This window comes from Sarcophilus harrisii, chromosome 3, assembly GCF_902635505.1.
Source record: "Sarcophilus harrisii chromosome 3, mSarHar1.11, whole genome shotgun sequence".
Classification (NCBI taxonomy): domain Eukaryota; kingdom Metazoa; phylum Chordata; class Mammalia; order Dasyuromorphia; family Dasyuridae; genus Sarcophilus; species Sarcophilus harrisii.
The window spans coordinates 500728673-500751721 of NC_045428.1; the positions used below are offsets into that span (position 1 = coordinate 500728673).

At 40.8% G+C, this 23049-nt stretch overlaps 1 protein-coding gene across 1 annotated transcript in view; it reads left to right on the top strand.

Annotated features, from left to right (window-relative positions):
* The first annotated feature begins 2512 nt into the window (after positions 1-2512).
* The window catches only part of P4HA3 (prolyl 4-hydroxylase subunit alpha 3), a 48385-nt gene continuing 27848 nt past the window's right edge, over positions 2513-23049 (top strand). The window contains exons 1-3 of the mRNA XM_031961418.1: positions 2513-3124; positions 14118-14260; positions 21018-21241. Coding sequence (XP_031817278.1) covers positions 2886-3124; positions 14118-14260; positions 21018-21241 — 606 coding nt within the window. The 5' untranslated portion in view covers positions 2513-2885. The remainder of the gene's footprint in view (positions 3125-14117; positions 14261-21017; positions 21242-23049) is intronic.

Genomic DNA, 23049 nt, shown 5'->3' on the forward strand with positions numbered 1-23049 from the left:
CAGCTGGCAAGGGCACTTAGATCTTACTCTAAATGCAATGCTCTTTCCCCTACACTACACTACCTGCCTCCTGGCACTTTTTGGGAAACCGGTTTCATATCTCCACAGAAGAATTGTAAGTGCTTAATGGTAGACGAAAGTCTTTAATGTCTTGCTTTTTTCCCTATTCCTGGCACAATACTAAGCACAAGGCACAAGTTCAGTAAATACAAAATTAAATTGCTTCATATAGAAATAGATCCCAGACAGCAGCCTTCATTGTTAAGCAAAAGACAAATGGTCTAGTAAGATAGTTCTCATATACTAGAAAAGGTCTCCATGGGAAACTGAGGGAAAACAAAAGAAATTGTCAACAATGCCATACATGCCAAAACACCAGGGGGCATTCTTAGAGTTAGAACCCTCTAACCAGACTGTCAATCTGAACACTGCTCTCTCCCACCTATTCCCTGCAAAGTCCTTTTGGGTTTTTCCCCCCTCTTTCTCCAAAATAGGTGCTAGCAGTGCTATCTTCCAGGCAATTAGGTGGCCATTGGATGGAGTGCCAAGCCTGGAGGCAGAAAGATACTTTTTCTGATTTCAAATCTGGTCTCAGGCACTTACTAGCTATGTGACCCTGAGAGAGTCACTTAATACAGTCTGCCTCAAGTTCCTCATCTGTAAAATGAACTAAAGCAGGAAATGGCAAATCACTCCATTCTCTTTGCCAAGAAAATCCCAAATGGGACCACGAAATCAGACATAACTAAATAACAAAGTACTATCTTCTCCCCCTTGCTAGTCTTTCTTAGAAATGGCAATATGGTATTTCTGCAATAAGTCAGAAGACCTAAATTAATATCCAGGTCTTACCATTTGTGCAACACTGAGCAAGTTACTTCTCTCTGGGCAGTTTCTTTATCTGTAAAATGACATGGTTGGCTGAGGTGCTTCCTCTGATTTAAACCCTAAGATTCCTTATGTCTTTTCCTGCCAGGCAGTAGTGTAAGATGGTTAACATGGAGCTACTTTAGCTTAATTGTTGGCGTTCTCACTGGAAAAAAAAGAAGGAAAGCAGGCAGACAAATCCTGACACTAGCAAAGAACGTGGCTTCTAACTAGCAGCTTTCCCCTGAGGAAATACTTGGGAAAGATGCCAGAATATCATAGCAAGTACCGTAAGCCAAAAGTCTGAATACCAGGCTCTGGTGTTGACTCTTATGTGTCACTTTAAGCTGATTCCTTCATGTCTGCCTCAGTTTCTGCCTCTGTAAAAATAAAGGATTTGGATTAGATGGTTTCTAAAGGTCTTCCTAGCTCTGACACATAGCACAATAGCAGCCCTCTCCAGTGAACACTGAAAATAACTAAATATGTTAGTAGGGCAGGCTGAGGGCACCCACCACAAAGAAAGTTCTTTTCATTCTGTACCTAGGACTTATTTCCTGTGGATGCTGGTCCTGACTGACAAAGAGACTTAACATCAGAAAGTATACAGCATAGATGTCAGAACAGGAAGGGACCTTGAAATAATCAATGCTGCTACACAGACATGTATAGACTTAGAACTGGAAGGTAACTTAGAGGTTATGCAGTCCAATTCTCCTACTAAAGATGAGGAAACTGAGGCTCAGAAAAGTTAAGTCATATGTTCACAAAAGTAGTAAGTGGCAAAGTCAGGACTTAAAACTTGATCCTTTGACTTCAAACTTAATGTTCTTTTCTAGACTCATGTATATATAACCTTAAGGCTTATAAAGTTTATAACCCTTTTCAGGAGGTAGGTACTCTTAACTTGTCTCCATTTTATAGGTAAGGACAGAGAAGATCTAGATTGTGAGTGAATGCTTCATTGACACACAGCTAGTAAATACTACAATTGGGATTACAGCCCAGGTCTCTTTCTGAGTCCAGATCTAGTGCTTTGCATCCTATTGCCAATCACCGGGCATTGCAGAGATAAAAGACCAGAATGACTCCTTAAAGAGAATGTAGATGTCAGACAGGGAAAGGACCTTAGCATAAATAACATCAGAATTGCAAGGGCCCTAGATGTCAGGCTTGAAAGAACCAAAGAGGAATTCCAATCTCCTTATTTCAGGGAGGAGAAAAATGAAGTCTGGATGGAATAAAAGATTAATCCAGGGCTAGACAATGAGCTGGCTGCAGAAATGGAGCCAGAATTCAGATCTCTTGATTCCCAGCCAAGACTCCTTCTTCTACACTCTGCCGTTTCAGAGTTGAGGTTTAAGAAGTGGGAGAGGGAGAAAGCATAATGGGAAAAGGGGGAAGGGGACATAACCAAGTAGGAGGATAAAGTAAAAAAGAAATGGGAACTCCAGAGAAAAGAAGGGTATGGAGAAAAAGAAAAAGAGTTGGAGAAAACTAAGGGTGGGGGCGCAGGGCATGTGGGGAGACAGGGAAAGAGCTGAGAGAAGAGTGGTATAAAGGAGAGAATGAGAGGAAAAACAGGAAGATAAATGTTTAAGAAGTGGGGGAGGGAACAGACAGACGGGAAAGGGGGGTTAGAGGGGAAGGGGCAGAGCTATATGGTAAGAGGAAGGGAAGGGGGAAGGGAAGAAAGAGAGCAGAGAAAGGAGAAAAGAGACCACCAGAAGGGGAGGATGAATTTATAGAGGTGAAGGTGAAAAAGCGGAGAGAATAAGATCAAGGGAAGGTGTGAAAGGAGAGGCAGGAGACGGGGACAAAGCTATAGAGAGGGGAAGGGTATTCTCGAGGGAAGGAGGGAGTGAAGCAAAGAAAGGGGAGGAGAAGAGAGGGTAAGGAAAGAGGCAAGGAGCAGCGGAGGAGAGATGTGAGGAGGGATATGAAGAGGAGCCCTGGAGTGTGAAAGGGGACGGAGGGAGGAGAGAGGGCGCTGGGAGGGTAGCGCAGCCCTGGGCGGGATGGTTCCCCGGGCGGCGCTGGTGCTGCTGGTGCTGCCAGCGCTGCGGGCCCTGGAGTTGGGGGTCGGGGGCGGAGGCTGGAGCAGGGAGACTGGGGTCGGCCGGGCCCCGGGCCGCGGGGAGGACACCTTCTCGGCACTGCAGAGCGTGCAGCGGGCGCTGGGTCCTGAGCGGGAGCTGCTGCGGCTGCTGGAAGGCTACGTGCGGGGTGAGGAAGCCCGTCTGCGGGACCTGCGCAGGTAAGGGGTGCCGGACGGTGTGTGTGTGTGTGTGTGTGTGTGTGTGTGTGTGTGTGTGTGCGTGCGTTCCTGTTTGCCCCTGTGTGTGACAACGCTCCATATCCTGACAATGTATATTTGTGGGAGAGAACACTTTGGACACTAAGTCACTGACCTCTAGCTACTTGGGACACTTTCAGTGCCCGATATTCACTGTGTCTGGATGTGTGATATATGAGAATGAAACGTGACTCTGTGTTCTGCATTCCCCCAAAACACCATGAAGAAGTAGCTGTTACTCTGAGTGATAGGTGTGTGTTTTGAGACTGACAGCCTGAAACACGGAATGTGACCAAAAAAAAAAAAAAAAAAAAAAAAAAATCTGACTTCTGAGATACAAGGAGTGACTACTGTAAAAAGTCTTGTGCTGTGAGTAGCATGTGAGACATGGTCTCCTGTTTGAGACACCGAAGGAGACATAGGGACCCTGAGACAGTATGGGTTTAACACTGGAGAAAGAGAAGCCCAGAGATTGAGCTGTGAACTCTTAGAGGATGAAGACTCTTAACCAGTTGTATATAAAAACCTTAGAGTCAGTGTGGTAGGGTAGATGGAGAGCAAAAAAGATTGGCTTCAAATCCCATCTCTGACTTAATATTGTCAGAGTGACCTCCCATGAGTTACTTAACCAATTAGTGCCCAGGGAATTTTTCTATTAAGACACATAGCAGTTATAGATCTCATCCATCAACACCAGTAGAGTGAATTTCCTATCTGGGAGATCCTGATGAAATCACAGGTCTAAACTAAAATCTAAACTAAGACTGTATTAATTGTGCATGTGACTTCCCTAATGCCCAGCACGCAAGGTTTTGTACATAACAGATATTTGTTTAATACCTGAAGTAATAGCTCCCCATAGCACTCAAGGAATGGGTTTTTAATGGAATTGAACTGAATGAAGACACTGTGCGGGACTATATATGTGTGTGTGAAGGATGTTTTGTTAATATTTACTCTGTGTGCCAGTGATAACTGAGTATGTGTGTGACATTGTTTGGGTCACACTGAATGAGTCAATGTTACCCTGTATGAATGTATACCGCTGTGGGTTATATAGACTGAGTGGGGCCAGAAACACTTTAAATGAGACAATGTGATATTGTGGGGACATGGTGATGTCCTGAACCAGTCCCTGATGACCCCTGACTCCTGTGACTTGGAATGATTGCATTTTACACCATGGTTGAGAGAAACAGCCACAGCCACAGACAGAGACTGAGATATGTAAGAGGAAGAGATTGTTTGTGATTCAATGAAGAGTTGAGCCTTGGTATGCAAATTATATATGATTGCACATATGAAGAATGATGTAATTTTTTAGTCAGTTAGCCAATATATGTAGCCAAACTATATGTGACATAGTTTATCTCTACATATAAAACATACATGAGCATGTGCCTTAAAAGTAAATGATAATGGCAGTTTTGATGATGATGTAATGGTGGAGTCTAAAGAATCTTTTTTTTCTTACATATTCTCATAAGTTTTACTGTCATCAATTTCTTTGAAATAGAATATTTGTCCAGTATTTTGTGGATCCAAGTACAGAAAGAGCCAAAAAAAAAAAATATTTTAATTCTTAAAGTTAGAGCACTGGAAAGGAGCACTAAACCTGGTCCCATAATCCTAATATTAAACTAGTTCTACCACTGCCATTTCTAACTTGGACCTCAATTTTCCCATCTGTAAAAGGAAGAGGTTGAATTAATTGGTGTCTTAGGTCCCTCCTATCTTCACACTCTATGATCAAAGGAAATAAACTATGTTAAGCAATCTACAAACCTTAAAGCATTCTATAGATGTGATCTTATGTTCTAAAGACTGTCTAGCTCAAATATCCTGACTTTGGCTATTTGTATCACCAGTGTAGTCTGATCTTCTGTTCCACACACAGCCTGGCTCTCTTTTCCTGCTTTTGCCCAGATACAAGTTTCCATTGCTACGAGCACCAACTTTACAAATTTTTATGAAGCACCTGCCTTTTGTAAGACATTCTGTTAGGTGCTGTAGGAGAGAAAGAGAGACACAGAGACATACACACAGAGACAGAGATACAGAGACAGAGAAATATCAGTGAGACTTAGTTCAGGTCTTCCCCTCCCAGATTGATTTATTTTTTTTGATTAGGAAAAAAAGTCATTCTTTGCCTCATTTCTTACGAGGCTTAAATCACTTAATGGGAGATTGCCTCAATCAAACTGAGACCTGGTAAAAACCTTCTCTTAAAAAGGTCAAGGTCAGGGGCAGCTAGGTGACACAGTGGATAAAGCAGCAGCCCTGAAGTCTGGAGAACCTGAGTTCAAATTTGATCTCAGACACTTAACACTTCCTAGCTGTGTGACCCTGGTCAAGTCACTTAACCTCAATTGTCTCAGAAAAAAAAAAAAAAAAGGTCAAGGTCTTCCATTGTATCTGGGGCCATCTCCAATGATCCTGATCTGTATCTTGCCACTGGACCCAGATGGCTCTGAAGGAATGAGGTGGGTGACTTTGTATAGCTCATCCTCACGTAAATCCAATTCATTTGTATGTCATGTTCCTAGTATCATGGCCTTCTTTGAAAACAAAAATGAATAACAACAACTTCCTGACTTTAAGGATCAGTGTGATGTCACAGAAAGCATACTGGACTTGGAATCAGAAGACCTGGGTTCAGATCCTGGTCCAGCCCTGTTTTACTAGTGTGACCTTGGCTGGACCACTTATGGTATTCATTTTCTCATCTGTAAAAAAGAGGGAGTTGGATTAGCCACTCCAGGGTGACTACCAATTCTGAATCTCTTTTCTAATGATTCAAATGGAGATTCCAAATCTGGACACCCGATAGGGGCATACTAGAGCCACTTTATGCTAGTTTTTGAGAGCTTGATTATTAAATTTTCAGTGTGAACATTTGTACCTTTTTGCTTAATCATGACCAACTCTTTGTGATCCCATTTCGGGGGTTTTCTTGGCAAAGACACTGGCGTGGTTTGCCATTTTCTTCTCCACTCATTTTACGGATGAAGAACTAAGGCAAACAGGGTGAAGTGAGTTGCCTAGGATTCCACAGCTGGATTTGAATTTATGAAAAAGAATTACAAAGATTGGATCCTGATTCCAAGCCCAGTTCTCTATTCTTTGTACCAACCAGCTGCATTTTGGAAATTGGCAAATGATACAAATCTGGACTTGATTCATTGTTTTGTTAATTGTTGAGTCTAGACTTCAGAAGTAAGAAGGTGATGGGGAAAATGTTAATAATAGAACCTAAACTTAAAAGTTTCTGGTGTGTACATTTCATCCCTCCCTAAATATTTACCAGCACACCCATGGACATACATAACTACAATGCAAACAGGAATTTGGTAAGTGGTGACACAAAATACATAGATATTTGCTTCTAAATCCCCTGGATTGTAAACTCCTTTATAGCAGGATCTGTCATATCTATTCTTGTATTCTCAGGGCTGAGTATTCTGTTAGTCATCCACTCAATCAACATTTAGTAAGTGCTTATGATTGCTCCAGAAACTGTGCTAAGCAAACAGATGGTGCTTAAGAGGTCTGCACTTACTGCCTTCACCAACTCATTACCCTCTCACAGAATCACATCCCAGCCAAAAGGAAGGAATCTCAGAGGCCAGATCCAGTCCACCCCAACACTGAAAAAGGATCACCAGTGTACTTACAATGTACCATTACAAAGAGGTCTCCAGAGGCAGCCCGTTCCATTTTTGTATAGCTCCAATGATTAGGAAGATTTTCCTTAAATATAGCTGTTGCTAAGAGACGTCTACTCATTACTCTTGGTTCTGGCTCAGGAGCCAAACAATGAGTCTATTCCCTCTTCCCTTGAGATGTCACACACTAAAATTTCTTTTCTCTAGGCTAAACATTTCCAGTTGTTCCATTCACTCCCCAGATGAAATGGTCTTGAGGACCTTCTCTGTAACATGCTCCAGTTTGCCAGTATCCTTCCCAAAATGGGGCTTTCAGCCTGAACAAAAGACAAGATGAAGGGCCCAGCAGGAGTGTCCCATATATTGACCCTACTCTGATACACTGGGCCCCTCAAGGTCATCTAAGATTTTGGCAGGTTTGTGGCTGTCATATTGCCCTTCTATTAATATTGAACTTTCAATCCACTGAAATCCCCTCATTGTCTCTATATGAATTAATGTCAAGCCTTAATCTCTCCATCTTGTACTTAATAAATCTGAAGCCAAGTGTGAGATTTTATATTTGGATCAAATAGAATTAAAAAAGAGATGTTGGCAGACTAAGAGGTTGGGTTGAATTAATCAATTACAACTAAATATGGTTTCCCGGGGCAGAATTAGCACTGACTATCAGTTATGGGGAAGCATGAATGTACACATATATGTATATATGTGTATATTTGTGTTTTTATATATTTATGTATAATTATGTATACATATATTTATGTGTATGTGTGCATGTGTGTTTTTCTATATATTTTATATTCTATAGATTCCTGTATATTTCTACATTTTCTATGATATTCTGTATGTACACACATATATTCTATATAACATACATACACACACAAACAACTTCCTAAAAATAAGAATTGTCCAAAAAGCAGAGTGGGAGAGCTAGTGGATTCCCCATCACTAGAAGTCTTCAAAGGCAAGGGGAGGACTATTAGGTATATTGTAGAAAGAATACTTGTTTAGGTATGGGTTGGTCTGTATGGCCCCTGAAGTGCCTCCAACTCTTCATATTTTATGAATCATTCTAGAATTTCACTTAATGAAATGAAGTCACTTCTGATGGGAATAATTGCTCTCTACAGGTCCTCTTAATGTGACCTTCTTTGACTGCTATGTAGGGGTTGTGATTTGGGGTTAGGAGACATGGGAGGGTAGGGAAGGTTTTGTGGAATAGGGAGCATTTCAATTAGATCTTGAAGATAAGGTTGATTTTTATCTCCTACCACTGTAAACTTTACATCACATAGAGCCAGAGAAAATGAGAGAGAGAGAGAAAGAGAGAGAGAGAGAGAGAGAGAGAGAGAGAGAGAGAGAGAGAGAGAGAGAGAGAGAGAGAGAGAGTGAGTGTTAGTTCTGTGGGCATCTTAGACTAAGAAATGAAATATTTACTAAGATACCTATAATGTACTCAACTAATAAAAATCATGCCTTTTAATCACTGGAAGGTGAATTCTAGGTTCAATCCTGGAATTAGTGTTGTAGTTGGAGAATCAGTAAAGCACCCGGACCAACCTCTACTGGTTGTTCAGAATTCTTTGACCAGGGTCCTGGGTTGATATCTTCCCAGATGGAGTTTGTCCCATGAAGCTGGATGATCCCGTATGGGTTGAATACAGGTTATACAAGAAAGCATCAAAATGGAGCACAGATGTTCAGCAAACATTATGAAATGTCTCCTGTGTTTTCGATGAAGACTTGAAATTTATTTAAGAAATAGCCTTCATGAAGACTGTCTCCCAGGATTGTTTTCATGTAGCTCATTGTCTAATAGGAAGCTCAGATTCAATTACAGATAAGTATAATACAATTTCACATAAGCACAAAGTGCTCTGAGGTCTGAAAAATAATACTTGGAAATCAGGGAAGGCTTCCTGGAGGAGATGGTGCTTGAATTAAGTAGGAATTCCCTAAGTGAAGAGGGGCATATTCTGGGCACGAAACATTATAAGCAAATGTAAAGAAGGGAAAAATCTCCTTCGCTCATTTGGAGAATAGAGAGATGTCCAGTTTGGCTAGATTATTCACATAGGGAAAAAAATAATAGGAGATAAATCTTAAAAGAGAATGGTTCGGGGCAGCTAGGTGGTGCAGTGAATAGAACACCAGCCCTGAAATCAGGAGGACCTGAGTTCAAATCTGCCCTCAGACTTTTTAACACTTCCTGGCTGTGTGACTCTGAGCAAGTCACTTAACCCCAGTTGCCTCAGGGAAAGAAAAAAAAGAAAGAGAATGGTTCCAGTTTGTGAAGGTCTCAAGTACCAGATAAAAATTTGAACTCTACTTGGTTTGCAGCAGGGAGCTATTGAAGATTTTTGAGAAAATGAGTGACTAGATCTATGTACAAGTAAGATCATTTTGGCAGCAGGTGAAGAATGAATTGGAGGGAGGCATGAGAAAGTATGATGAAAGGATAATCTGTTTGGGGGCTTTGTAGCAAGCTAGGGAAATGCTATGTTTTTGGGTTTTTTTTGACCCTGGGAATAGAAAGGAAGAAACAGATGTGAAACATATCAAGGAGGTGAATCAATAGGAACAAGCGACAGCTTGAATATGAGACATGCAGAGAAGGATCCTGGGTTATCAGCAACTAGATTTCAAATATGGGAGTCTAGACAAAAGGTGGTTCCAAAAACGTATAAAAACTTTTTACCTCTGGCAATTTTTCCGTATGAAAGTGGAGTTTAATTTCCTCTATTTTGCTCTGAAATTTCCCAGTCCCTCCTTTATCCTTTTGGTATTCTATACTTTCAGCACCTCCTACTTACAACATCAATGTATTCCAAAGCCCAGACTATTCTGTGGCTCAATGGGTTTGAGAAATATTGCATTGGTGAACCTGAGACAAAGCCAGTGGCTTCCCCATGTCTGAAAATCAAATGAGAAACAGCTTGGATGGAAGCTGACCATATGCTGAGGTTGTCCAAACCCCTGAGGCTCTTAGGGCTGAGGCAGAGATTGGGTTACAAGTTTTATGTGCAAATTCTTTAAAGAAAAGATCTGATTTTCCACTTTCAGCTGTATTTGCTAGCAGAAAAAAATGCTTTTAAGAAACTATGAGATTGTACACGCACAATCTATATCAAATTGTTTGCTGTCTTGTGGAGGAGGGAGGGAAAAGAGGGGGAGAAAAAAAACTGGAATACAAAGTCTTACAAAAATGAGTGTTGAAAACTATCTTTACTAATTGGAAAAAAATACTATTAAGTAGGAAAAATAAAATAAAATTTAAAAGAAACTATGAGAATTGAATCTGACATTCAGGACTAGGGCCCCAGGAAGTCAGCTCTGTTGCATACAAGACTGGGCATGCAGCCAATATCTAGCCTTCCTGACTGGCCTCAGGTGTCAGAGGATTGCTCCTCTCTTTGTGTAACAGTAAAACGCTATGTGGCAGAGTCCGGGTGGAGTTGGTGAGCCTAGACAGAAGCCAGATTGCTTGGAAAGAGCAAGGGAAGTCACAGTGGGACTTGAGAATTTTCAAGGAGCAGGAAGAAATAATGTCAGAGGGTTGTAATGTCTCTGATTCATAGCAAGTCATCATCTGTAGACTTCTCCCTGCTCCCCGATGTCTCTCTTTTCCTCTTTCCTCATACTTCCTCCAGATAATCCTGGAGGCTTGGTTGAATTATACTGGCTAACTCCAAACTTGGCAATTAAATGGAGTTTTTTGGCCTGTTGGTCATGCAGGAGAGAATGGATGGAAATCACTGAACATTTCTATGCATTCTCAGAACCTCCAAACACTTCTCCCCTACACACACAAACACACACACACACACACACACACACACATACACAGACACAATAATCAGGAAAGGCAACAAATCACAAATCATATTTTCTGGCCTCTTAAGATTTACAAAGTACTTTCCTCATGATGAGCTAGTTAGACAGGGTAAACAAGGGTTATAAATCTCATTTTTCAGAAAAAGAAACTGAGGCTGAGAGAATTCAAATGACTTGCTTGAGTTTGTACAAGTTGGGAGCTAATCTCCTGGCATTTACGTCAGTGGTGTTCCCAAAATAATAATGATATTTTGGTTGGTTGGTGGTTAATAATGATAACCAACTGAGATTTACATAGACTTTATGGTCTGCAAAGAGATAGAGAGATAGAGAGATAGGTAGGTAGATAGATAGATATTATTCTTGAAGAAGACCATGATATCAGGGAGGTCATGCCATGATATTCAAGTGAGTTGTATTTAAGTGAGGAAGGCTGGGCAAAGTCACTTGCCTCACTTTCTCCTCCAGAGCCATCTGTGCCAGTGGCCAGATAAAGATCAAGATATGTGTGTGTGTGTATTTTATCTGATCCTCACAACAACACTATGAAGTAAGTGCTACAAGATTTGTGATTTCATTGGTTTAAGGAACTTCCAGTAAGGAAACCCCCTCTATCAATCAATATATTCTGTAATTTAACCTTAAAGAGTCAGGTAGATGATATAGGGAAGCAACAAAGTACTGGGTTTAGAATCAGAAAGACCTGAGTTCAACTCTTGCTCTGACACTTATCTACTAGCTATATGACCCTGAGTGAGCCTAAAGCTCTTTAAGATTCATTTTCCTTGGGCCTAAAATGAGAGTTGGATTTCTAAAGTATTTTCCCCTCAACTCTAAATCTATGATTTTGTGATTAGCCAAGGGAGGGAGAGGGAATAGTCAGTAATTAGGTGATATATTAAAGGAAACATAGTTAGGAGTCAAGTCTTCCTGCTTTTTTCTATTCACTATACCAGGCTGATTCTCGGTACTTCAGCCATTATTGACACAATGGCATGGAAGAAGAGACTAGACCTAAGGGAGGTAAAAGCAATTTGTGTTTGGCCTAATGCTGGGCAAGTATCAAAGCCAAGATTTGAACAAATGTTTTCCTGACATGCCCAGCATGTCACACTGTCTTTAAAGTTGAAGTCACTTAACTTTAATATGATATTCACACATTTTAGAAACATACGGATCTATGCGTTCATCTATATGAGTACTACTTCTGAGAACCTGAATGACATCCCCTCCATGCCTTATTAGGTAGTTTAATGTATTTTTTGTGATTATCCCACTGGGGTAAAGGGAGGGCCTTAAATGACAGAAATAATTAACTATTTGATAAGTAATCATATTTATATTACCCTTTAAGATTTGCAATATATTGCCAGCATTTCACACAGTTTCCCGCACATTTGTTGTTCAACTATTTCAGTCATATCAAGTTTTTGTGATCCCTTTTGGGTTTTCTTGGTATAATACTCCATAGAGTAGTAATACTGGCCCATAGCAATGGTAATTCTATACCTGGTAGACTTCTTAACTTAATTTGTTACCTCTTTTGAGCCTCACAACAACCCAAGGAGGTAAGTGCTGTCATTATTCCCATTTTGAGTGTAATAAAACAGACCAAAATCACTTGCCTAAGGCCACAAGGGTAGTTAAGTGTCTGAGGCAGGATTGGAACCCTTCTGCCTTACTCTAGGTCTAGTTCTCTGTCCACTGCACCATCTAGATGCCTCTAAAGTCTTCTTAAGTTTTTCAAAGACCATTTCTAGACCTGTCTAAGGTTCTAAACTGGGTCTAAACTAAAAATGAACTATTTGCCTCCCCTAGAAATATTTTGAGCTACTCAGTTCCTACTTTCTTGTCTTGAAGCTTTAACAGTCGGTATGGGGCATATCCCATGTCATTTCTTCAATTTATTCCTTGCTTTAACTCCCCCATCCATCCAACTATTCACCCTGGTCATCTTATCCTCCCCCCTTCCCCAACTGTCCCCTTAACTTCCTGTTCTGGAAGCTTTAGTCAACTCAATTTTAGTCAAGCAATTACCATTGCTTCAGAAAAAGGGCAGCTCTAATTATTAAGATTTTCTTTGTTTGAAGTTGAGATCGATTTAATCAATCAACAAACATTTATTCAGCACCTACTATATACCAAGTACTCCTTCTCTTGTCTGATAACTCTTCAAAAATCTGGAAACTCCTAAATCTCTCCTAAGTATTTTCTTTTCCAGGAAAAATATTCCCCATTTTCTGATCCTGGCTTAGCACAGTGCCTGCATATAGTCTCTTAATAAATGCTTGTTGACTCAATTTATGTTATCTCTTTTGATCTTTACAACAATGGAGATATTATCATCAATCCATTTTACATATGAAGAAATGGCTAAGAGAGTTTAGATGACTAGCCCAGAGTCATCCAAACTGGTAATACATGATCTCCAGTCCTGAACACCCACAGAATTGCCAGTGTCCTTCCTAAGATGTGGGATCCAGATGGGACACCACTAGAGCCAGATGGGATGCCAGTGAACATTATGGCTCTCCTCTTTGTCCCATTACATGTTATTATATTTGTCTTTAAAGGTAAGTCAGGGATTTTCAACCTGGGCTATTAAAAGTTTGTTAAAAAATATAGGGGAATTCTGGTAAATAACTACATTGTCTTTTGAAATGAATCTTTTTATTGCATTTCTTACATCCATGGAACACTCTATAATTTATTCACTTTCATATTGAAAAGGGAATATAGGAAAATTTGCCGGAAGTCAAGGGGTTCCAAGTACTGAAATATTGTGACAATCCCAAGAGTGTCACATCTCCCATCCCACTGTATTTTTACCCCTAACCCATGGCTTAGTGCATATTTTTGACAAAGATGGGTCAAGTGATTTCATTGGTGAAGGTGACCTCCAGTTAGGAAATTCCTCCAATACAGATCAATACCCTACTTAGCACTTACAATCTTAGAGAGTTGAGGAGAGGTTAAATGACTTGTTGAGGGTCAATGATTACTATGTGTCAGATGTAGGACTGAATCCAAGTCTTCCTGATTCTGATGGTGGCTCTCTAACCTTCTCTGACTGGCATATAATTGTAATTAATAAATGTCTATTGAATTGAATACTTCAAAAGGGACCTGAGCCAGACAGGGAACACTGGGATGTTCCATCACCTCACTCACTTGGGATATAGAGACATAAGCCCTGGTAGTAGGTTTGAAGCCAGAACTTCCAGTCCCTTGGTTTTAGGTCTGTGTTCAGATCTCCCAGATCCGCCCTTCCCCCCATTCCTGGTCCCTTACCAGTTGTCTTTGAGTTTCTATGATCTGGTGTTGAGAATAGAACGTGGCATTTTGTGTTTTACATATTGTGTTTAAAACCTCAGAAACTAGGCAATTCCTCCTTTACTGCCATGATTGTGGCAGATGGGGGGAGAGGTCACTGTTCTCCTGTCTTGCAGGTTCTACAACAAGGTCCTTTCTTTGCACAAGGGGTCTGCCACCCCTGTGGGCAATCCTCTGCTGGCCTACACCCTTATTAAGCGATTACAGTCTGATTGGAGGAATGTTGTGTACAGCCTGGAAGCCAGTGAGAACATAAGAGGTACTGAGAGGGAATGGGCAGAGGTTGGGAGAGATTCCATTGATTAATATTGATAAATTCAAGGCCGTCCATCCCAGTTTGTCAGGGTCCCATTCCAGAACCATGACTTGGGGGTCCCACTCCAGAACCATGACTTCCAAGGTCTGCTGACTACTAATTACTAATCCCCTCCAAGAGAAGAATTGGCACTCAGAATGTGCTGTCAAGGATCCAGGGCCGATACCTCAGGCAACTTGAAGCACAGTCTGGTGTGGGGGATTTTCCCCAAGGGTGCGTGTGTTCCAGGGGAACACCAGCACAGTCACAAAGAAAGACACCCAGGTAATGACGCCCTGGAACTACCTTGTTCTGCAGGAAGATCTGTCCCCTATCTCTCTTGTTCTCCTTTCTATCAGCACACTCACTGAAGCAAAAGAGCTAAAGTACATTGAGTGACCAAACACAGTTATCAGAGGATTTATTTTGAAGCATGCTATTCACCTCTAAATAGAGAAGTGACTGAATCAGAATACAGATGAGGACTTTTTTTTTTTTTTTTAACCTAGACAATTTGGGAATTTATTGCGCTTGATTGTATGTTTGTAACAAGGTTTTGCTTTTTTTTTTCAAAGTGGAGAAGGGAGAAAGAAAGTGTGAATCTGAAAACAAAATAAAATTGACTTTTTTTTTAAAGAGCCAATTGGGGGAAGATCAGTCTGAGGACTGGGCTCTTTCTGCTTCTATTTGTTGTCCACAGATGCCTCAGAACCAATGGTGCTCTCTCTCTGGGGTTATTGATGGTATCTTCTGCCTGTTCTGCCTCCCTTGTTTGGATAACATCTTTTTTCTTTTCTTTTCTTTTCTTTTCTTTTCTTTTCTTTTCCTTTCTTTTCTTTTCTTTTTTTTTTTGTGTGTCATCTTAAGGTGGCGGGGGTGGGAAGAGAACACACTGCACCTGATAATTCTTATTATTAAAGAAAAAACTCCCCACTGAGGGTTGTGGAAGGTGGCATGCTTAAAAATTAGTTAGCTAAGTAATTGATTGCATAATACGGGCCTAGCACCCAAAGCCTCTAAGTAGTTAGGAAGCTTCATTTTTGGTGGAGATGAGCCTAGAATTGGACATTGGACCTATGAGCTTGTCCTTGTGAGCCCCGGAGGAAGAATCTCAGAATGGTGTGGGACTGGGCAATGGAAGAGATGATGGATTTCGAATCAGGAAAAAATGATTTCTAATCTTGGTTTTGTCACTATTTGGGGGAAGATTACTTCAGTTTTCTGGGATTTGGTTTCTTTATTGGGTAAAATGATAAGAGTAGATTAGGTGACCTATGAAGTCCCTTCTGGCTATACATCTTTGAACCTATGTCATTTTCCTCGTGGAGCCACCAGGGAGCTATTGACCTAATAAGAAGAAACAAATAAGAAAGGATCATATGTGTAAAGTTATATTGGCACTCAGAATCCAATTTAATAATAATAATAATAGTTATAATTTATTTAGCATTTACTTTGTGCCAGGCACTATGCTATGAGCACTTTATAATTATTATCCCATTTGATCCTCATAACAGCCCTAGGAGGTAAGTGCTATTACTATCCACCTTGTAGATAGATGGGGATGTGGAAACTGAGGCTCAGAGAGATGGAATCACTTGCCCAAGATCATACAAGTATGAAGTAGCAGAGTTGTATTTGAATCTAGGTCCTCTCAGTACTTTTCCCTCTCATCATCCCTGTGGTGATCCCTTCTCCACATTTAGCTGAGCTGGTGCTTTGTGACAGCGCCAGGATCCATAACCAGATTTCTTGACCTGTAAAGGAAGCCTTTCCAACTTTCCAGACCCTCCTGGCTTAGTTTGTTTGAACCCTGGGTCACGTTATGCAATGAGGAAGCATGGGAGAGGGTAGAGAGGATGTAAATGGAGTACTGTAGTTAGTGACTGTGTATTCAAGTTAATCTTAGTTAATTATGAGGGAAAAAAAGGGGAAGGACTGGGAGAAAGCCCTGGGCATGATTTATCCCCATCTGCCCACTTAATAACATTCTCCTGAGGGCTTGGATAGAAACATAAAACTTAGCAATTATGACTCGCAAAGAACATTCTTCCCAACAACCCAGTGAAGTAAGATGGGCAAAGGTGATTATTTCCTTCCATCTGTAAAATGGGGATATTATTAGCACTATCCCTCAGGGTTATTGTGAGAATAAAATGACTTAGCATATTAAAGTGCTATATAGGATGTCCCAAAAAGTCTCATGATCATGTTAAACTTTGATAGCTGTTCAAAAACTATTAAGCTTTCATGACTTACAACAATACTAAGACTTTTCAGATATCCTATATAAATGTTAGCAATTATTACAGTTGAGGAAGCTGAAATAAAAGTGTGTTGTTATTTGTCTAGAGTCACCCAACTTGTAGTAATTACCTCCCAGAGCTGTCTTAAGGCTCAAATCAAATTATGTATGTAACACACTTTGCAAACTTGAAGCCACTAAGTATCAGAATGATTATTGTGTGTGTGATGTTCAACATTTTCTTATCTAATTCCTTGGGCCTATACTCCTAATTTATCCTCAGAACCAATGACTCCCCTGCCATCTCCATACTTCTCTTTCTCACATGGGAGGGCAGCTTTGAAATCCTTGTGGATTCTCTTTTCCACATTTAACACTAGAACACATTCCTGCTGTTGGTCATTCCCATGGCTGCCCCTTGCCCTCTCTAGCACCTTCCTGGGAAATTGTCTTGCAGGCTGCTGTGTTCCATACCAGCTGTTCTTTGCCTCTTTTCTTTACCTGTGCTCCTCCTCATTTTCCTGAACACCAAAAGTAGATGTTCCCAAAGGTCCATCTCTTCTCTTCTTGAACTTTTTCTCTTAGAAGTCTCATTGGCTCCCTGGACTTCTATACAGTTGACTCCCAAATCATTTCCTCTAGACTTGACCTCACTTGTGAACCTCAGATCCATATTTCTCAGGTGGTTGTTGTTCAGTCATATTTGACTCTGTATGACCCAATTTGAGGTTTCTTGGCAAAGACTGGTTTGCTATTTCCTAATCCAGCTCATTTTAGATGAGTAAATTGAGACAATCAGGATGAAATGACTTGCCCAGGATCACCTAGGTAGTATCTGAAGCCAGATTTGAACTCAGGTCCTCCTGACTCCAAGCCTGACTCTTTATCCACTTTATCATAAGTGTAGAGGTAGAAGGGATCTTCGAGGTCATCTGTGTCAGCTCCCCCATTTTACACATTAGGAAGTAAAGACATAGGTCACAAAGTCATGCAGGTAGTAAGTATCAGAGGTGAAATTTGAACCCAGGTCCCTTCTCTGTGGAACACTGTACTATAGTATAGTACTGCTCCTTCAACATGAACAAAGCTAAGTTTATCATCTTTTTTCCTAAATCTACTTCTCCTTCTATCTCTTCATTTGTAACCTTGGGGTTTTCCTCTTTCCTCACCTCTCATATTCAATCATTTGTCAAGTCCTAGCTCTTTCTAATTTGAAATATATCTTATTTTCATCTTTCCCTCCCTGATTTCTACTGTTACCAGAATTTTATCATCTTGGTCTCTAAACTGTGAAGAGCAGGAGCCACACAAAGCAGGCCTAGAGTGAAATTTTAGAAATCAAGTAGCAGTTTAATTACTTTCAGAGTGAGGAATACAGTTTGTAAACTGGAAGTTCTTTTGGGCAGGAGACGTCTCCTGGTGAAGAAAAGGTAGATACTCAAATCATAAGTGGGAAGAGAAGAGGAAAGTAGGTTACAATAAGATCATTTTCAGAGCCTGAGTGATTTCCCATGACAAGCCTGTGAATGGGGGACAATGTGGGTGTTCTGGGAACAATTCTTAAGTAATTGTTTCACATCTCAGGATCATTACTTGAAGAGAGACAGGAACAGACCCCTGTTATGGAAACAGGTTTGGCAATTTTTGATACACTTTACTTAACATACACAGGAGAAGGTTGTCAAGAACTGATTGATCATTTCAAGCTGCATTATAAAGGTGCTGACTCCTACGCCAGAAAAAAGCTTTAAGAAATCCATATTATTAGTATATTCATTACACATATTTTCTTGACAATTACAAAAATCAGAGTTATAGTTTTTCCATATCACACTGACTCTAAAACAAACCTCATTACTCCCCTCTGGACTATAGAAATAACTTCCTAATAGGTCTTCTCCTTTCACTCTCTCCTCCACCAATCCATCTTTTATACCCTTTTCCAAATAACTTTTCTCATGCATGGACCAAGGAATGTTGTTCCACTGCTCAAAAATCTTGAGTAGCTTCCTGATCCTTTATTTAAAACTCAGACTGTTTTCTTTACCTGGTATGGAAGATCCTCCATAACTACCTAACTATTCTCCCACATTACTCACTTCCACACCATCCAGTTATATGAGGCTATTTTGTTCCCCAAATATTCCAGGCAACCTTCTGCCTTGCAGTTTTTGCTCATGATGTTAATATTTTATGCACCTATAACATGGTATCCTCTTCCTTCCTCCTGTCCTTCAAATCTCGTCATCCTTTAAAGCCAAACCCAAGGATTTTGTCTCCTAGAAAGTCCCTGGTTCCCTTCAGTTTTCTCCTTCCTGCTCCTCCCTTGTCATTAATGATCTTCTCCCTCAGACCTTACATAGCACATTCCTGATAATTCTTTAATGCACTCATTATCTAATGTTGCATATTAGAATTATTTGGGTTTATGTCTGACTAAACAGTGAGTTTCCAGAGAACAGGGACTTTGGCTGCTGTCCTTCCATGTCCAGCACAGTACTCTGCTCACAATAAGCATTGATTAAACTTTGGTTGAATTTTTAAATAATACAGTAGTACAGTAGAATATGATAAAGACACCAAAGTTTATTAGAAACTTGGCCTGTCATTTTGTTGGCATAGGAAGCTCCTAGAGAAGGAAACACCCTCTTCCAGTACAGGTCAGCACCTTCTTGATAACTTCCAATATTTGGAGGACCCTGAGAGGTTAAGAGACTTGCCTACAGTATCATAACCAGCATGTGTTAAAGATGGGCCTGGAAGCCAGGTTTCCTTGCTCTGAGAGCAGCTGTCCAGCTACCTGACTGTGCTTCCTCTCAATTGCACAAAAGGCATATAAAATATGAAAGCAGGACACAATGTAATGCACTGTGATGATGATGGAGGAGACTGACTGCAAGGCCCCCCTGATGAGACAGATGGGATAGAGAGGAGAGGAATGGTATAAAGAAACAGGTGTTTGATCCTCATAAATTGAAAAATGAAAAAAGGATCCTGCCATAAGTCAGGGGAATTCTTGAGCTTTTTAATCTCTCTATGTGTCTCTCTCTGTGTTTTTCTATCTTTCTCTTTCTACATCCATCTGTGTGTTTGTATTTGTCTCTCTCTATATATCTGTGGCTCTCTCTGTCTCTCTTTCTTCATCTTGCTTTGTGTGTGTCTGTCTCTGTCTCTGCTCTCTGTCTCTCTGTCTCTGTCTCTCTATCTTTGTCTCTCTCTTCAGAAAGTAGACATTGATCAAAGAATTATACATCTTTAAGAAGTTGGGGAATTGGGGTACAGCTTTCTTAAGACTTGACATCTGGAATTGGAATAATAGTATGGTGAGACCCAGTTTGGTACCAAATAATTCCTGACATCTGTGTGAGCTTCAGGGAATCTGGGTTCAAGAACTGATTTTGTAACTTACTAGTCATACCAGTATGTAGTCAGGCAGATCACACTGACATACCTTGTGAAGGCCATTTCCCTTTGTCTAGGTCTCACTTTCTCATCTAAGAGTGTTCTAAGGTTTGTCTCATTTCTGAAATTCTATAGTTTAAAGTCCCCCTCTAGCTCTCACATTCTGTGTTCTAAGGTCACCCCCCAGCTCTGACATTCTAGGCTCTAAAGTCCCTCTCAGTTCTGTCATTCTGGTTTTTATTAAGGGATTATTAAGAGATTCCCTGAATTTGTCTTTCTGGGTTACCATGTTTTCTAGAAACACTAGACACAAAGCATACAGGAAGCCCTGAATGTGTCAAGGATAAAGCAACCCTTCAATATAAACAGCTGATGTAATTTTGTTGTTTGCATCCCAAGTGGACTCCCTCTGTGTCCTTCGGAGTCACAGATACCAGTTAGTCTATACTGGGCTGAGAAATTACTTGTGCAGTTGGGATCCTTGTAGCTAAGCAGATCATCCTATCTTCAAGTCTAGCAGTTCCCAAGAGAAAAGAATGTCACTTTTGCCATCACATTACTCCTCCCCGTTGGGAGAGGTTCCCCTTTTCCCATCTTTACAGCATCTTTCCTCCTCCTGTGCCATGCCCCTTTAGGTGGAAATTTGGGCTTTTGCCTCCTTTTATTATATTATCATAAATATGCAAACTTCTGTATAGATTGTAAACTCTTTGGGTTTACATGGGTTAACATGCATGTTAATTCCTCTTGTAATAAACCTGGTTTTCACATAAATCTCATGATGTTGTGATTGCCTGTTGACCATTTTAAGACCCCTTCTAGCTCCAGCATTCTATGTTCTAAACCCTTTCCAGCCTGACATTCTGTGTTCTAAGGCCTGTCCCAACTCTGGCATTCATATTCTAAGGCCCCTTCCAGCTGTGATATTCTGCAGTTTAAAGTCCCTCCCAGCTCTGACGTTCTCACAGAACTGACATTCCCTGAATTTCCTTGGGTGGGGATAGCATTATGTTTACATGCAGTAGGTACTCGGTGAATGTCAGATGAATGAATTCATCTTTTTATATTTTGCAGCTTTGAAGGATGGCTATGTGAAAGTGGAGCAGGACCTCCCAGCCTTTGAGGACCTGGAGGGAGCAGCCCGGGCCTTGATGCGTCTGCAGGATGTGTATATGCTGAGTGTGAAAGGATTAGCACATGGAGCTTTTCAGAGAGTCACAGGCTCTGATGTCACTGACATCTACAGGCCCAGCCAGGTTTTTCCCCTCTCAGCAGATGATTGCTTCCATGTGGGAAAGGTAAAGGTATTCTGCTCCTTAAGAAGGCCCAATGCGGGGCATCCATGATGACTAGACACTAGATTTTAGGTTACAGGGGTCCTCAAACTATGGCCCGCAGGCCAGATGGGGCAGCTGAGGGTGATTATCCCCCTCACCCAGGGCTATGAAGTTTCTTTATTTAAAGGCCCACAAAACAAAGTTTTTGTTTTTACTATAGTCCGGCCCTCCAACAGTCTGAGGGACAGTGAACTGACTCCCTATTTAAAAAGTTTGAGGACCCCTGTGAGGATCAGTTGGAAGAACTGGGAGTAAGTGACTTAAAGAAAATTGGTGAGGAATATGATGATTTTCTTTAAGTATCAAAAGGGCCAAGACTGAGACTTAGTCTTCTTAGCTTCAGAACGCAGAACCCAGAGCAGTAGAGAGGACACAGAGGGAGGTAAGTTTTAATTCAACAAAAAGAAAACCTTTCCTTATTGAGAACTAGACTGGACTGCCCCATCGGGAGTGGGTTTCCCATCAGCAAAAGCCTGCACTTGGCTGGAATTTAATATACTTTTCTCTCAGAGAGAGTCTGATGCTGGCCAGACATTCCCTTTTCTCTCTCCAGAAGGCTTGGTTCTGCAACCATAGCAAAGCACTTGATCAGAGGACTGACCTGATCAGGGAATTGGAGGAGTGTGATTAATGGAGATGCCATTCTTCATAGCAAAGAGGTATTCTCCATGCTAAAGGGGATGTCCCACAGTCCCTTCAGTGGGCACCCTCCTTTGGAAGATTCAAAGATCTAACCAAGGGCTCACCACACTATACACTCACCATGTTGAATTGTTGCTCGGGAAAATCAGGAATCAGAGCTCAGAAAGGCATGTCTGTGGCTAGTTTAAATTCAAAGCAGGGTTTCTGTGCTCTTCTGTATGGCTATAACATATGTAACACCAGCAGGAAGGGACCTCTCAATAACCAAAGCCAGATGTTCTCCTTTCAGTGGGTCATTTCCTAGAAACCACATGGAACCGTTTCTGACTTAAAACAGTTTCTTTGGCAGAACAACCTACACAGTCATTTTTTGTTGATTTACTTCACTTCCCACCCTGACTATGATCAGGGAAACTGAGGCATAGAGCCTCACACTTTGAGTCAGTGGCAAAGGTAAGATAGGAACAAAAAATAGTTCCCAATTTTGTAACATTTAATTAGGTTTATAAAAGGTTTTCCTTGCCACTTATCCTTAGTAGACAGTCCAAATCTAATTGCTATCAAAGAAGAGATCGAGACTCAGATTTGTACAAGATCACAGAACTAATATGTACTGGAGCAAGGTTTAAACTCAAATATTCTTGTCACTACATGCACAATCCATTCATTAATTAATTTGTTGAGCTAGAGCACCTCCAAATATTACTCTGGAGGGAAACCCTTTCATGTCTCCTCCATGGTAATTCCCGCAGCCTCTGTCTTAGTCCAAGCCTTTGTTACATCTGCCTAGATTATGGCAATGATCTCCTACCAAATTTTCTGTCCTCCATTATCTCCCTACTCCAAATAATCCTGTGTACCACCACTTGAATAATTTTCTAAGGCACAGATGTGGTTATTGCTCATCTGCTCAAGTCCCTGCTTAGGTTCCCCATTGCTTACCAAATCCAGTTCCTACTTTCCCTGATGTTTCTGGTCCTTCAATTTGGGGTTGAGTCTTATCCCAGATTTTTATCTCCTCCTGACCTTAATGTTCTAGAATCTGAATTGCCTTTGTTTCTTATTTCCAACTGGAAACTCTGTATCTTTGTCCGTTCCTTTTGTAAGCTAAGAATACACTCCTTCAG